The following is a 17799-nucleotide window of genomic DNA, read 5'->3' on the forward strand; positions in this document are numbered from 1 at the left end:
TGACTTGCTGTGGTTTAGAGAGACAGCGTTACTTCTGTCACAGAGGTTTCAGAATGACAGGTATGTCTATTGTGTGTGTGTGTGTGTGTGTGTGTGTGTGTGTGTGTGTGTGTGTGTGTGTGTGTGTGTGTGTGTGTGTGTGTGTTTCTCTTTCTCTGGCCATCTATCTGTGGTACTCCAGTAAAAGTACCAGTAGTCAAGTCACATTCACTCAAATGTGCTAAATTCAATATCCGGAGCATTAAAATAGCATCAGACAACAATTCTCTCCCTCTGTGTGTGTTGTTATCCGAGCTGCTCTGTGCTTACATACATAGTCCTGTTGGCTGCACTAATACTTGTAACTGAAATATGAATCTTTCTGACGTTATGATAATGTTGCTACTGATTCTTCAACATGTAAGTTGTTAGTTGTCAGGAAGTCCCGGACCTCAGGGTTGACCCTCGCCAAGAAAAAATAATCATTTTACAATTAATAGAGCACTTAATTCAATGGGACCATGTGATACGATTCTACTTTTGCAAACAGTCACAAGCCAGAAGGGTCGGGGGCACTTGAGTAATGTATGTTCCACCACTGCCATCCTGTTAGTAATATCTGACCCTCAGAAGCTACAATAACAAAAGGATATGTAGCATAATGAACGCCAACAATACCATCGGGCTGCAGGTTGACGGCAGATATCCTCATTGAGCCGCTATGCAAAGTTTGTGTGAGAGCAGGATGATGAAAATGGTTGGCAACCCGCATCGCCCCGGCTCGGGTTGCTGCTCACGCCGATGAGCGTAGATGTTCCGATGAACCGGAGCGGAACAAAGAATGTCAGAGTTGTGCTGTGTGTGAGGGTTTTTTTTTTATCCAGGCAGCTCCAACTTTCCACCACAACTCACCTTTTGATGACGCTTCCAAAAGGCCCGACTTTTTATTGGATTCTATTTGAAGTTAATGATGTAGTTTTCGGCCAGTGAGCACCATTAATCATGAGCAATGACCTCGCCGTGGACATCATGTGTGTGTCTCCTCACGTGTTCGGTGGGTGGGTGGTGTGTCAGGTGTGATGGAAACTCACGTTGTGGTTTGTTTGACCTGTGGTCTGTTTGTTTGTCTTCGTGTGTTAGTATCCAGCTAAAGACCTCAAAGGGCCGAGAGGATTCCTGTGAGGGAGGTCACCTGTTTGTGTGTATGTGTGACCTTATTCATCATCACAAGGCACTCTGGTGAGCCACCGGTCACATATCTCAAATTGACTGCGGTCGAGATGGTATGTCGCAGAGCTTCTGTGTGTCTTCGCGTGAGAAATATTGGCATGTGCTATTTCTGAACACTGTTGTGATTGTTAGTGTAAACAGCAGCACATATATTATTTACTGTATTGGCTTCCCTTAAAAGATTGACAGATGGAAAGATTTGTTTTGAGTTCAAATTGAATTGTGTTGTGCAGAAATGCTCAATTTGACAGAGACGTGGTAATGGTAAAGGTTCATTACTTATTAAATAATAATCTTAGAGAATGTACAAGGTTTTATTTCCCATAAATGTGGGAACTTTTCTCTTCTGCTCAGTGTATCTTATTCTTTACCTTTCTCCTATTAGCATAATATTTTTCTCTATTACAACTTTTATTTTTCTCTATTACCTTTCTATTCTCACTTATTATAAAATAGTATTTAATTTCAATTATTATTTTTTCCATTCTCAGCTTTTCCCTCATACTTAGGAATAAAAATGAATAAACTAATAGGGATCTTTGTGTGATTATTATCCTACTCACTAGCCTCAGGAGAAGAGTGCTGTATTGTACTTGAAAACTGAACACACAAAGGTAAAATAGGTTCTGATCCTACAGCAGTGAGCTGATCAAAGTGCCTTGAGCCTGTCATAATAAGGGAAAACTGAACTGATCCTTCATGCCACATTGTTACCTGAATCCCTCTGTTGGCTGAAAAAATGGAAAAAGTCTTGAAAACATCCCCAAAAAGGAAAATAAATCTGGTGTACAAAAGCCTTTCAAGGGAATTTCTGGTTGTTTGATAAGTGTCCAACTCTTGGGGATGAGCTGAGTGACTCCGACAGTAACTGTATTTTTTCCACATGGCTTCATTGCATGAACTCGGTACCCTCTGCAGTCAGACTGTTGTGTCTGCACGGAGCGGCAACTACTGTAGGAAAGCTAAATGCTGAAGCGGAGTTTATTTATACAGCACCTTTCAATCGGACGTCATGAGCTGCGCCACAATACGAGAAAACACCAGAGTGGGAAAGCTGAACAAAGGCAAGTCTAAACAGGTACTTTAGCTGCTGGACTGTTTTTAAAGGGCGTCTGCAGATCTGGAGCCGAACAACAGGGACTTCCACAAACTGTGTTTAAACCTGAAGCCTGGTGCCACCAACGAGCCCCGATCACACGGTCTTCACAGGTGGCGGCAGATCAAGCGATGTTGAAGTGGATTCTGGATTTTAATCAGATGGAGTGTAAAGAAATCAAGAACCGGGTCACATGAGACCTATAGGTCCTGGTCAGAAGCTCCTACTAAGGCCACTGAGGGAGGAGAGCTTCAACTGTTCGATAGATGGATGGATGGATGGATGGATGGATGGATGGATGGATGGATGGATAGATGGATAGATAGAAATGTTGCTTTCATATGAGTCGAGTAAGGAAAGGAAGGCGAGCAAGAGAATGAAGGTGAAACAGCTCTTTTGAAGGACAGCTGGTACAGTACACACTTAATGACCTCTGACCTCTTTTCGGTGGGTTTTTGGACAGCGAGTGCGGGTTCAGCGAGTGCATCAGAATCAGGAGTCTCTGTGCCCCGATGAAGCCCTGTGATTCCCATTGTTTCTCTTGAAATAGTGCTGGGACCTGCAACAACAATGGCCCCAAACAATCAAAGAGTAGCACTACACACACACACACACTCTCACACACACACACACACACACACACACACACACACACACACACACAGGAGCGAGTCGAAGTTAGCTGTTCCAGTTGACTTGATTGAGTGGAATCGGCCAGCGACTGTCTGCTCCGCCGTCTGCTGGGTCATCAGTAATGAGGGTTTGGGTGATGGTCAGTCGGGGTTAATGAGCTTAAAGCGACGAGCAGCGAGACAAGCTGATGGGAGACACACACTCGATGAGATAAGATAATGGTGCTTCTGTGCTCGGCCCTCTCTGTTAATTGTTGGCTGTCTTCTCCTTAATGTGCGTTTGCATGTCTGACTGCGTGGTGGCTGTCTCTGTGTGTCTGTGGGGTCTCCATTGGAGCCGGAGGGGAAACTGTGATTTAAATGATTCCCCAACGCTGGTGATGTTCATGTGAAGCAGATGGGGTTTACCTGTTTTTATTGCCGCGTGGTTTCAATACAACACAAATGTCCCCTCCTTATCAAGTCTTTCTAGTAATTGAGTCCGTGTGGTCTACGTTTGAGTCTAAGTGAAAAATATGATCAGGCACTAAGAATATATCAGCTTGCTTCAATGCAAATCACATTTTTCTGCATATCCTGAAATTAATTGTTGATTTTAGAACATACTTGAAGCATGGACTTCTATTCGACATTCAGAAGGAGGTGGGGTTTTTTTTGTATTTCCTGCTACCGATTCTCATAAACACCATTGTCATAGAAATGATTGCTAATAGAAGAAAATGTGGGAAACCCCCCTACGATTTTAATTTTTCCTTTTTTTAAATTCCATTTTTAAACATTTTATTATAATAGAAATGATTTTGTATTTGATGAGAGCTACAGATAACACCTCTGTTAGTTAAACCTTTACCTAATAATTTCATCAAAATCACCTGTTACGGTAAATAATGAGAGTAATTATGGTCAATAATGTGGCTCTTGGAGCAGTTTTTATAGGATTTATAGTGTGAGTGTCTTGGTTTTTGGTATCAAAGAGAACCTCCTCGTTTTGGTCATGTCGGCAATGGTGAAGTGCATTATGGGATCGAGTGGATATAGTGGCTCGGATTCAAATACTCACACACTGACACATGTAGCAGCAGACACCCAGACTACATTGTTGAACACTGAAACTATTTGCAAAACCTTTCCACAGACAGTTGTACGTTGTATGTTTTTCACCGCCGTAGCGTTTGTCCTCCTGCTCGCTGTGTTTGATTCTGTTCCTGCTCGCTGCAGGCTTGTCCCAGACCCACCGTGATAACCCTCATGGTGTCACCACAAGTGGAGGGTATCTGGAGTTCAGCAGAGCAGAGCCACACCTCGTCTGTTGTGGTTTTTTGAAGTTACCCTCGACACACTGCCTGCAGACAGATCAGAAGTTGAAAAGCCCTTTGTTCAGGGAGATTTTTTAAACCTGAATCTGATAAGGGTTTTTACTTTTAACATGCTCGGCTCGCGTTATCACACCAACGTGCCCCCTCATGGTCTGGGAATTATAGCATCCATTTAAACTCTGCGTTTAATCTTCCGTGCGGGTGTTGCGTCGCCTGTCAGACTGATGTTGACTGCTGTTAACGCGTCATTTATTTTTATGTGCTGATGACAGAAAAATGGCCTTTCAGTTTCGTTTGAGCTCCTTGGAAATAAATTTAATAATATCTGGGGACTGATAACATATCTGCTGTTGTGTGAAAACCCCGTTCCAGACCAGATTTTTCCTTTTAGTTCTGATTTTATTTTATTTTTAAACTCCACTCTAAGAAATATCCCTCTTGTTTTATTCCAAACTGGAAAAACCTCCATGCTGGTCAGTATTTAGAAATCAAACCTTGTAGGTTTTTACCTGACAGGGACAAAATAATATCTTTTTTTCCCTCCATGAAGCAGAGAACATGTGACAATAACACAAACAGCCAGCAGCCATGTGTGCTCTTCTCCTTTTTCTCTTTTAGTGCCCAGGAGACACTGTTTGCACAACTTATTGATTTCTCTGTGAAAATGAAAACTATACGGTAATATACAGTGTGTTTGCATTGTTCATTGTCCGTCCCATCTTGCTTTTATTAGCAGCAGACCACATGACATAATTGTGCTGCCATGCGAGCAAGCTTCGGGCAAATCGTCCATCTCCAGCTTTCCACACAGGACTGAACCCAAGCCCTCACACAGCTCCAGCAGACGTAGTCCGTGCATTCTGCAGGTCGCATGCCGTGTCTGTAGACAGCGTTTTGCTAAAGAGTGACAGATTTTGGGATTTGCACTTTGATCGTTAGAATTTTTTTTGTCTTGTGACGTTATCGGTCTTCTCCGAAAAGCAACAGCAACAACTGAATTGACTGGAGGAAATGAAAAATAATAATAACCTGGTTCCTCACCTCCTAAGCTTTTTGAAAACACATGTACTTTCATGTGTTTCGTGGCTCGCCTCCAAACACGTAGCGTCCTCTTCTGTTTACAGAGTTCAAATGAAATTTTGCTCAATAGGCCTTGGTCAGTGCAAATCGAAGGGAACACAGTTAATAAACAAACACACGGACCTGGACGCGGCAGTGCCATTATTATCTTTAAATGTTATTATTTGTAGTTTGAAAACAGCCGAACAAAATGAATTAGAGCTCAAGGAAACCGGGAAACTGTAATAAACATGTCTGTATTTCTCATTTTGTGTTTATTCTAGAATTATGATCCATTCTCTGTCCCTTATTTCCTAATTTTGCTACATTATGTGTGTGCTTGTATGCCAGCGTTTCTGGGCAACATCAAATTTGTGGAGAACTTTAGTTTGTTTTTATTGGGGACCGCTGCATTTAGATGGGTTTAGGAAGAAGATTCCAGTGGGTGTTTGGCTCTGTTTAGGTCTGTCATATTAATACAATTATTAATAATAATGTGAAAGCAATGCCTTATCCCAAAAAAGTGGTGAGTATGTTTTTAAAACCTTGTCCTCGGCATCGTTGGCAGAGCGTTTGATCTGATTAATTGTCTACAGTTCTTGATTTTATTTTGTATTTTGAAATTTGAAATCATAATTTTAGTGATACTTTATATGTTTTATACAATAGGTTTGTTGAAAGATAATATTACATAAAACACAAAATAGTTTTTTAATTTTCTATAATAATTTTAGTTTTTTTCATAGTTTGCCTCTATTTGTCTTCTAGTTCTTACTTCTTCAATGAGCTGTTTGCGGGTTACGACGGTTTTATGGGTTGTGGTTGGGATAGAATGAGATGTGTTGTCTAATATATTATAATGATCCTCAGTAGAACAAAAGAACAACACGTTTTTAACAATGTTATGTTATGTTAGTATGTTATATAGCATAAACTTGGTCGGATGCTAATGCAACTTTATTGAAGACAAACATTTGCTTGTTTTTCTGCTGTGTTTTAACCACAGTGAAAGTGTGGTGCTCGTTGAAGACCATTGGCATTTTCGATACACTTTGCTTAATCAGCATTGGTTGGTTTTAAGTGTCCCAAAACAAAGTGAAGATGTAACCGTCCTCCTGTCTGTGTTTTCTGTGCAGGAGCAGCTCGGAGCGCCGCAAGGAGAAGTCCCGGGACGCGGCTCGCTGCAGGCGCAGCAAAGAGACCGAGGTGTTCTACGAACTGGCTCACGAGCTGCCTTTATCCCACGGCGTCAGCTCTCACCTGGACAAGGCCTCCATCATGAGGCTGGCTATCAGCTTCCTGCGCACACGCAAGGTGGTCACCACAGGTATGAACACTGCACACACACATGTCAGCAGTATGTGTATGTAAGCTTACACACAAAGGAAAATATAGAATGTGTGTTCATGTGTGTGTGTTCATGTGTGTGTGTCCGTATGTCTGACCAATTGTCCAGTAAAGTAGGAAGTTATTTTCTTCTCCTTCCTCTCGTATTATTTAAAATTAGAAGCTGAGGAAGCTTGATAAAGAAACAGACGAGAAACTATTGTTCTGGAATTCCTTTCACTACGCCGGTGTCTCGAGATCAGAGAACAACAAAGTGAAAGAACTGCTGCAGCGTCGGTGGTCGACGCGGCGGCTTGTATGAAAGCTCTTAGTTTTTTATCTTCACACAGCAGAGATTTTAGCCAAGTGACCTTGAAAACGTTAAAGGTGCGTTCGTTCTTTAATTCCTCTGCATGTAGTTTTGATCGAACCATCGAATGAATTTCACCTTTCTCGATTGAGAGAATCTGCGGCGTGTAATTTCACACACGCTTTTGTTTCTTCGTGTTTTTGTTTTGTAACCTTATCTGATAGTGATATGTCATTTAAACGAGCCTCTGTGGCATTGAACAATAATAAACAAGTGATTGTAATAACAAGCTGCCGGTGGAACAGGAAAGTATTTTGATTAATACGGGAGCTTAAACTTATCTGTAAATCTTTACGTGGCCAACTGCCATTTTATCCTACTATTATTATCTTCTTATGTAACCTTTGATGCCTAGTTGGTGTCTTATTATAAACTGGTCTGGCATTGTTCGCGGGGGAAACCGTGATGCATATCAATCCTTCCTTAAACAGCGGTGAGCACGACTTCCTATTTCTCTTGTGCCATCAATCAGAAAATCAATGAATCAACCTTTATTCATGAAGTAACAGTTTGAGCTCAATCTGTATATTACCCCTAGTGGTATCAAGTTGTATAGTTTCAGTTTTCCAAGATGTTTGTCTGCTTCTGCAACATCAGCCATCTAACAGAATGAAGGCATATGAAACATTTGAAAACATCTGGAAGCTGTTTGTGTTACACAGAACAAACCTGGCTGTGAACCTTAAACTTCATCATTATAGTGAAATGACTCATTTTCAACAACATTTTCATCTATTTAACTGTCTTTTAAGTTACTATCTATCAAAGAGTGAGTCAAAACAATGGTGATTGATCATGTGACCCACTAATGAAAGTGCTTCTACTCGCTGCTTTGTCCAGAAGTAGGATCTCCGTGTCTGTGGCGACATCCGTGTAAAATTCAAAATTAGTGAGGCTTTTTACGTCAGTCAGCAGCAGCTGGTCTGCCCAGGTGGAGCTACTCACGGAAGCATATGCTGCGTTTCATTGTAATCGTAAATCGGTAACTTCCAACTGCTGAGTCAGGCTGCCTCTAGTCTAAAGTGTTTAACTGACGCAGCCAGGTACATTTCATTACTGCTGACTCACAATGTGGAGGATCAACCGCCAGAGTAAGAAGACCATTCTACTTCCAGTCCCAAGAAAACAAAACACAAAACTAATGGAAGTGAAGAAGAAAACGAGGGACCACAACTGACGTCATACAGACGACTCTGTTCGGTTTCCAAAGGAACTCTGGGAAATGAGGTCCCAGAGGCTCGCCTGCAGTTACATCTACTGCCAAAGAGGCCGCTAGAAGCGACGTATCTCAAATCTACAACAAAGTACAACTTTAAATTCAGCATTTTAAAAAGGGCATCCTTCCTAGAAATCTTCCAGTCATCAGGCACGCCTTCTGCAGGCACGGTGGGGAAAGGAGAGATGAGAAAGAAGGAGGGATGGAGGAGAGGAAGAGGTCGCTGAGTCTAAGAGAAAGGTGAGCAGGAGGACAGAAGGAGGTGGATGAGACGGGGGAGAGAGTGCATGAGGGGGAGGAGTAAAGGTAATGAGAGAAGGAAAAGCAGTGGGTGACCGAGGAGGAGAGGACGGGGGAGAGCTGTGCGATGCGGCCGCCGATAGAGCGTTATCAGGCCGGTCTGATTGCCCCGTGATTGGAAGGCGAGATTGGAGAGGAAACACGGAGCTCTGCCCATCGTTCAGCTGATGCTGGCATTACCCCTGCTAGCCATAACACCCAGCTGCCTTGGCGCCAAACATGCACACACACACACCCAACTCCTCCTCTTGTTACGTAACCTCCGCTGGGACACGAAGGACAGCCGCGCACTGTTCGGGATACTCAAACTCCTTATTTCTCAATTATGAGCGCGAGTTTGACTTGACCTGGAACCAAAAATGTTGCGAAACAGCGGCGTAAATGACAGGGAGTTATTTGCAAGATTCATTTTGTTGCAATACGTGTGATTAATCTTCCCATGTCAGAGCCCCTCTGCTTTAGCTCACTATTAAGATTAAGTAGCTTGCAGGTTGTTTCATAACATGATTTAGTGGCATTGACATCTTTGTTTATTTGAGTTTAGGATGAGTGCAGTGCAGATTAGAGAGTGGAGGATGTTAGCAGGGTTTCCTCTGACATTTTTAATGTGGTAAGAGTCTCATTTGACCCTCGCTGCTCTGTCACTTCATTCTTTAAAGCACAACAGGACAAATGTCAACAAAAACTGAGAGGAAGTTATTACTTCAACAGCTGCTGTCCCTATCAGACACCTCGTTTTCTTCACCCTTTTATTTTGAAACAAGGGCGCTTATGCAACCAAAGAACAACAGAGAGAAGAAAAGTACAGCTCGGTCCAAATGACTCATAATCACAGCTAAGTATTTAGGCCAAAGGTGCTGTCGGTCTTTGGGACTGGGCCCTGAGAGTCTCCCCAGCTCCTCGGGCTCCCCCAGGGGGTTAACTCTATCTGGGCCCAGCTCCAAACTCAAGCCCCAGGCCTCGCCGGGAGCCATGAGAACTGGCCTCTCTTATCTCAGGGAAGCACACTGGAGGAATTGCAAGCACCTCCACCCCCATTGGCTACTGGGCTTTGTTTAGTGTGACGCCACACACACACACACACACACACACACACACACACACACACACACACACACACACACACACACATTGCATCTTGAGCTGGGGCCAGTTTGTATTAATTAGCTCTGCAACGAGACATTGTGGACACACTGGAGTCTCTGTGCATAAATGTTTGGATGTTTGGCACTGTGCATATTTGACGATAATTGTGTAATATGTAATAAGTTCTGAAAGTGGGCAGCTTTTATGAATACTTGTGTAGTTCAGGGTGTAATTTGTCGGGGTCAGAGATCAGGAGTGGCCTGAGACGCAGGAAGATCTGCACTGGTTTGTTTTGGCCCTGAGCCAAGGATTCAAGAAGGAAAAACAAGCCTGACACACACACACACACACACACACACACACACACACACACACACACACACACACACACACACACACACTTCTAATCAGCCTGGAATGAAAGAAAAAGATTGTGAGCGTAAAACCCCACCTTGTTTTCTGTGTCCCCCACCAGGCTGCAGCAACAGCAGCGGTGATGCCGACGAGGACGGACAGCTGGACAGTCTGTACCTGAAGTCTCTGGAGGGCTTCATCACCATGGTAACGTCCGACGGCGACATCATATTCCTGTCCGAGAACATCAGCAAATTCATGGGGCTCACGCAGGTAATCAACCTTTAAAGCACACGCGGTTCAGAACAAAACAGGCAGGCGTCTGTTTTCAGCTGCAACACAGAAACTTTACAATCAAAGTGATGAAGACGAGCCTCCTCACTTCAATGTCCTCTCACCACAATGTGTGCATTTGGTAGAAAGAAACATGAAAAGAACAAAACAGAAAGTTCTATCCAACACTGGACACAGACATGAAAAACAAGAAGGGTAGTATTAATTATGCAGATAGTGAACATTTGAACAGCTTCCCCTTTTCCTGTAATAAAAAGTAATCACACCTGTTTGGTGACTTAAATTATTCTGGGAAATTGTATTATTTTAAAAGCTGACACACAGGCAGACAGAGAGAGATCGGTCACGACAGTCGGAGACACGATAGAAACTGTTGTGTTTGTGTGAAACGAAACTTTCATGCAAGCAAAGTGTGTGCGTGTGTATGTGTGTGTGTTTTCTTCTGTTTATCCCAAACAAACCACTGTTGCTGCTACAGCAATGAAAACATGGTGGTGAGACCAGCTACAAAAAAAAAAAAGAGAAGTCTAAATTGACACTGTATTCATGTTAAAATGTTATGATCTTATGCTTTGTTCATTTCATATTTAATAAATCGTTTTTTGTCCTCCAGGTGGACCTCACTGGCCACAGCATCTTTGACTTCACGCATCCATGTGACCACGAGGAGATCAGAGAAAATCTCAGCCTCAAGACGTCTGGTGAGCACACACACACACACACACACACACACGCACACACACACACACACACACACACACACACACACACACACACACCTGTTCCCCTGAAACCTCCCCATTCTAAGTCTTTATTCAAAAACCCCTGTAAGTCCATCTTAGTCTGTCTAGAATCGTGAGTAGATAAATGGTCATGTGGTCTTTAAAATCTAATCATGTGCTAAATTGACATTTTTGGCCTGAGAGTTATGCAATAGTATGGAAACAGGCAGCGTTGATCCTCTGGGGAGCATGAGTCATCCACAGAAAAATCCATCATTCGTTTTCAAGATTCAGTCATTCATTCTTTATTTTTTTATTATCAATTCAGTCTGCACAGAATTTACACAAAACATAAGACATTCCAGAGCCAATACTCACCCTTCTGTGGTATGCACCCTAACTATATAGTTGACTTACATTAATTGTATATGTGTTCCCAAACACCTCGACATAGTAAATAAATGTTAACATAAATCAGAAGAACAACATGTCCCATAGTTCACCATATAATTCACTTTTTTCAGAATTGCTGATACTTTTGGACAATTTTCACATTTGAATCATCTAACGTCTTAAAAGCAAATTCAATAAATTTGACATGTTGACCGGTTGGCGGCACAAGAGGAAATCTCCTCTGGGGACCATGAATATCCACAGTAAGCTTTGTGGCAAAATCCTCATTCGTTGTCTTATCTTGCTCTTGACCAAAGTATGTAATGGACCCAATGATGTGATCCTTTGAGCCTTATCACGGGAGGCGCTATCGATGCTTGGCTCTGTGATTACTGCCGTTACGAGGCCTATTAACAGCTCCGGGGCCGGTATATTATCATTCGGAGTCCCCCTCCCACCATGAAGCACCCCTGCTTCTGTTCGACGTGTACGGTGTTGGGTAATATTATTGTGACGAAGCTGAGGACAGAAGGTCAGAGGTCGTATAGAGAGGAACCTAAAGAGAGATACAGCCGAGGAATGAGTGTGTGTGTGTGTGTGTGTGTGTGTGTGTGTGTGTGTGTGTGTGTGTGTGTGTGTGTGTGTGTGTGTGTGTGTGTGTGTGTGTGACAGATAAGAGCTGTGAGGACGAGAAGACGAAAGACGAGAAAAGACAGTGAGAGACATGGACATTGTCTGCTGCAGATAGTAAACGTGGGCTGTTATAATGTCCGTAGTAGAAAGTCACACACAAGAGACAAAGCTGAGAAAAGTGACTAAGATGAACCGCAAGTCCCACAAGATAACGTGTTACACTGGAAGTTAGTGTGTCAATGACTAACGTTTACATGAGAAATTACCACTCGCTCTCTCTAACACACACACACACACACACACACACACACACACACACACACACACACACACACACACACACACACACACACACACACATTTGATAGCTCTTATCAGCAGTGACCACTAAACACACAAGTGGAACAATCCTGTGTATTTTAAAGCCCCTTTTCCCTTCAACGCACTAAAACACACATGAGCAGTTTTTTCTTCAGTGTTGATTAGAGAAGGTTTTTCCTTTTTTTTTCGTTGGTTCGTTTTGCTGAAGTGTAACTATATAAAGATAAAGACTCACTTGTGAGTGCCAAAAGACACACTTCACCACTTTGCGCTGTGACTGCAGCTCCAGGCTGAACTCTGAACTTGTGATGTAACAGCTTGGCCCGATTTCACGGCGTCTGTGTGTGTGTGTGTGTGTGTGTGTGTGTGTGTGCGTGTGAGAGAGAGAGAGAGAGACTTCTAAACCTTGACCGTTAAGCGATAAGGGTTTCTTTTCATTTCATTAAGAAGTAAAGCTACAAGAGGCAAATGACTCTGCTTCAATTGAAGCCTCTCATCATATTGGAAAAAAGTTACAAATGTAAATTATTATATGAATTTATTCTGCATCATTTTAATTGTGCAATTTTTGTTCATGAACAACACATAAATCCAGGTTTATTTACCAAGCAAAACCACAATAATTTAAACTGCGTGTGTTTCAGGCAGCGGCTTCGGAAAGAAAGGCAAAGAGATGAGTACCGAGCGAGATTTCTTCATGAGGATGAAATGCACGGTGACGAACAGAGGACGCACCGTCAACCTCAAGTCAGCCAGCTGGAAGGTAAGAGAGAGAGTGAGAGAGAGAGCTGCAGCTGCAAGCCAGCACATCTGCAACATCTGCACGCCATGTGTGCACGGCAATAAAAGATACACATACGATACATGGCTGTACACCACAGACATTGGCTGTACAGTAAAAATACTATTTGTGGCAGGTTGAACATATGAATATATTGTAAACAGTTAGCCAAAGAGTTGATTTCTCCTATTCAGATGATTTGTTTGAATAATTTAGAGGCCTTTGGAGTTAAAAATATCCAGTAATTTACAATTTACAAGTCTGATAACCATCATTAAATGTTTCAGAAGTATATTTTCCCTGTTCACGATGAATAATGTGCTTCCCAGTTAAGCAGGACCGCCAAGCATACATAAAATAAATACATATTGGATAAAAAGATAAGTAATAACTATGGTCCTGTGACCCTTCCATCCGTCCGGCCTGCTGTTCCCTCCAGGTGCTGCATTGCACCGGACACCTGAAGATGTACAACAGCTGCCCTCCGCGTGTGCTGTGTGGCTTCACGGAGCCTCCGCTCACCTGCGCAGTCCTGATGTGCGAACCCATCGCACACCCGTCCAACATCGACACGCCGCTGGACAGCAAGACCTTCCTGAGCAGACACAGCATGGACATGAAGTTCACCTACTGCGACGAGAGGTACAGAAACACACAGCAGGTCGTGCACAGCAGGATACACACAGCTTGTATTACCCTGTAGAAAGTACATTATGAGGAGAGGTAGTGAGACTATGTCAGATGCATTTTTTGAGTTTGTGAGTTATTTCAGTTGCAATTGATGTCATGGACCTTGATTTTCAATGTGTAATGCTCTGCCAGTGTAGTTTTACATTTAGTTTACTAGCCACACATGATCATCATGGGGCAAAAGAAACACAACATAAAGTATTTAAAAAAAAAAAAAACAGCCAGAGTCACAGCCTTTTTTTCATTCTAAAACATAAACTAATATTTGAAGACTTTAGGGGATCATTGTCCTCTGGGAATACCCCAAATAAGAAAAAAATCAAGAAAATCACCACCTTTTATAGCATGAAACCAGAAAAAAACAAACTTAGAAATACACAAAAATCAGTGGAAAAGCATCTCCATGTTGTGGACAGCTGCCAGTTAAAACACAAGCCCTGAGCTACAGCACAAGGTCCACACACGTTTTGACTGATTGCAATATTTTCAGAGTCCGTTTGACTTGGCAGGGACGTCGCTGGGAAACGTAATCCAGAGATGAAATATAAATACTTAAATAAGATGCCATCACGGCATTGTAAGTCTGTGCCAAGTGTTCCCAATCACACATCCAAGCCTGCAGACACACATTTCAAAGCGATGTCACAGCCCCAGAGCAGAGATGCGTGCCGTGTACATATGTGTCACTATGGCGACAGGTGTTACACGTAATTTGGCAAAACTCAGAGCGACCATTGCGAAACCAAAGAACCAGTTCCTTTGCACCCAAATATTTCTCTGGCCCTGACACGAGGAGGTGACGACCGACACACACTGATTCCAGTTACACAAGCAGCTGCTCCCAGACTTGTAATCTTATCGAGTCGCTCCTGCAGGACAAAGGTTTCTTTTGGAGAAAAGTGAGTGTGCGTTTTTGTGTGTTGCGTGCACATGACTGTGCATGAGCGCCCTACAAACAAGGACCCATTTTCTTTCTCGCCTTATTGGTGCAATTTGATAGCTGCCCAAATCTTGTTTCCAATTACGCAAATGAGTTTTATTGTAGGTGGGTCAGCAAGGACTTGTACATGGACTCATTAGGGACAGGACAGAAGGTTTTCTTCAGCTCATGTCTGGCAGTGCGACAGGTCAAGAAGGGAAGGGAAAGAGAGGGGACTCATTTAAGTCCAGTTTATTCATTGTGTATGATGTCATTATTAACACTACTCCATCTGGTCTTTAGACTTAGTGAAAAAATCATCATTCATATGATGCACAATATATTATTTGATTAAAGATGAGCATTAAAAGACTTAATATAAAACAGTAGCATAATACTTTTAAACATAATAATTAAGAAAGCTTCATAAAATGATACTGAAAATCTTCACATTTGCATATTTTGTCCAAGACAGAAAACCCACGGAAAATTTAATTCACATAAATTTGTGTAATTTATTTGGGAAATATTCTTCTTTCCAACGATAAACAGATGTTTGTTTGAGGCTGTCTCTTTATTACACATCATTCTACCATAATGTTGTAGATGCTGCTGTTTAAGGCGGATTATCATCATTATGATAATCATTATTAAAACTTCATTCTTTTAAATAGCAACCACTTTTGGATATCTCCTCTATACTCTCCTCTCCCACCTCCTATTTATCATACTATTTATCTTTTCTGTCTTCCATTTTGCCAACCATTGCTGTCTCCTCCACATTTTTCACAGCTAATCCACAACCACACATCGTCATCCACAGACTGTTCATCTCTATCCTCCTCTGATTTGATCATTAACAATTAATCTTCACAAATTCTATATTTCCTTCATGGGAATGTGCATTCACAGGTCATGATAGGTGATGGAGATAACTGCTACAGTCCGGTAAACATGTTATTACTCACAGAGAGTGAGTTTGGGCTGGACTGTTTCCAACATGGCCGCTGGGTCACAAACCTTCTCATTTCATGCTAAACTCAAATGTGTTTCTGAAGACATGTGGAGAGAGCAGTGACTCTACAAGCCGAACCAGCAGTGACAGAGTCCTAAGAGACTCCTCGGCTCTGATTGGTTGCTTTTTTTTCGGGCGCGGTGAAATTTTGCAAATGCAGTTAGGAGAACTAAAAGGGACCAGATATATTTTCACAGATTATCAGTCTCGCTTTATGACTGTCAGGATATAAAGACAGTTTGAGTTAATATGATAATAACTTCTTTCTAGTTACCAACAGCAGCTTTAATGGTGTGTCCTCTAAACTTTGAGAAAACATTGATCTTTTTTTATGCTGCAAGTATGTGTTTAGTGATGTTTTGGCAATAAAGTAAAGGCATAATATTTTAATGTGTAAGGAGCAGGGGTGGTAAAATAGGTAATTGACAGATCAACAATCATTACACAATTAAAAAAGAATGTAATGAATTGAAATGTACAGTAAAAGGGTTTAAGTTAAGTACAAAAGTTGTATTATCCTATTGTTATTTTCATGTTTTACAAGCCAACCCAAGCTCATGCATAACGATCGCATACGCAAACAGCTTACTTATTGGAGATGAGATTTGCCGGGCTGAAGGTTTTCGGTGGCTGGAGGCGTCGTATGAAATCACATTCCAGCCTCGTTAATTTAGGCTAAGCTTGACGAACAAGTCTGCACTCGTTGTCCCAGTTGATCCTCTCTGGTCTCCTACGAAACCTCGTGTTCAGGGGTCATTTCCTGCTGTTGGATTGAATTATGTTCTCACAGCACAGTTTGTTGAGAAGAGACTCTCCTTTTGATAGTGAATAAACCACTCCAAGTATATTAGCTCCTAAAACCAAGTCAGTGTTTGATTTCTAACAGTAACTGCACCCGAATGCCTCTTTTTTTGGTAATCAGACTGCTGTAATCCTGTAATTTATCTGCCTTGAAAGGTAGATACTGATAAAAGAGAGCTGGAAAGAAACGACGAGGTGAAAACAATTTTAAGATCCTCGTAATGAGAGTGACGGAAAGAGATTAGCTGTTCCCAGAACCATGGGGAGTTAGCAGAGACAGAGAATGTGAACAATTGTTATTTTTGGAAGACTCACCTCTCTGCTTGATTTCTAAATCGTGTGTGAAGCCTTTTGAAGTGCAGAAGGTCAGGACAGGGTGCAGGATTTGTCTTCTGAGCATTGCGTGATAGAAAGGAATTTACAGAAAAGTTGAATAGCATCAAATCGTGTGTATTATTAAATGTGTGTGTGGACGTGTGTTACAGGGTGACAGAGTTGATGGGTTACACTCCCGAGGATCTGCTGGGTCGTTCAGTCTACGACTTCTACCACGCCCTGGACTCGGACGGCGTCACCAAGAGCCACAACAACTGTAAGCGCACACAACTGGCACGCATATGATTAAAATAATGGCAAAGATAAAATACTGTGCTTCTTCTATAAAATGTTGTTGCTAACATGTTTCCGTACAAACATATTTCACACTGAGCAGTTGATGTCAAAATCACACCACCAGAGAAATAAAGCCGGTCCACATTACAAATAGTGTATTATAGGGCAGTAGCATAAATAAGCTTATTAATGAAGCCTGGCTATGTGGGGCATTTGCAGTGATGATAGTGATTTTGAACCTAACGGCCTCGTGTGAGAAACATACATTGAGTATGAATAGCAGGTTGTGTTAAATGTTCTTTTTCATTTCTTTTAGTTGATGTCAGAACAAAGGTGTTTGTTGGTGTGTATGTGTGTTTTTCTCTCTGTATTTGTGTGTGTGTGTGTGTGTGTGTGTGTGTGTGTGTGTGTGTGTGTGTGTGTGTGTGGAGAGAGAGCAGCCTGGGCGTGGTATTAAGATGTCTTGTCTTTATTAAATTAAGCACTGCCATTGATGGCCTGATGAGGTTTGCACATCTGCTGCCACAAATACACCGGACAAGGGACCAGGTGGCCTCTATTACAGTCTGCACTGACACCGTGTGTGTGTGTGTGTGTGTGTGTGTGTGTGTGTGTGTGTGTGTGTGTGTGTGTGTGTGTGTGTGTGTGTGTGTG

General features: G+C 42.2%; 1 protein-coding gene across 1 annotated transcript in view; it reads left to right on the forward strand.

The window, feature by feature from the left end:
• epas1b (endothelial PAS domain protein 1b) overlaps nucleotides 1–17799 on the forward strand; it is a 42022-nt gene that overhangs the window by 12720 nt on the left and 11503 nt on the right. Inside the window, exons 2-7 of the mRNA XM_084020526.1 lie at nucleotides 6449–6639; nucleotides 10086–10237; nucleotides 10872–10959; nucleotides 12972–13090; nucleotides 13548–13750; nucleotides 17019–17125. Coding sequence (XP_083876652.1) covers nucleotides 6449–6639; nucleotides 10086–10237; nucleotides 10872–10959; nucleotides 12972–13090; nucleotides 13548–13750; nucleotides 17019–17125 — 860 coding nt within the window. The remainder of the gene's footprint in view (nucleotides 1–6448; nucleotides 6640–10085; nucleotides 10238–10871; nucleotides 10960–12971; nucleotides 13091–13547; nucleotides 13751–17018; nucleotides 17126–17799) is intronic.

This window comes from Eutrigla gurnardus, assembly GCF_963514095.1.
Source record: "Eutrigla gurnardus genome assembly, chromosome: 11".
NCBI lineage: Eukaryota > Metazoa > Chordata > Actinopteri > Perciformes > Triglidae > Eutrigla > Eutrigla gurnardus.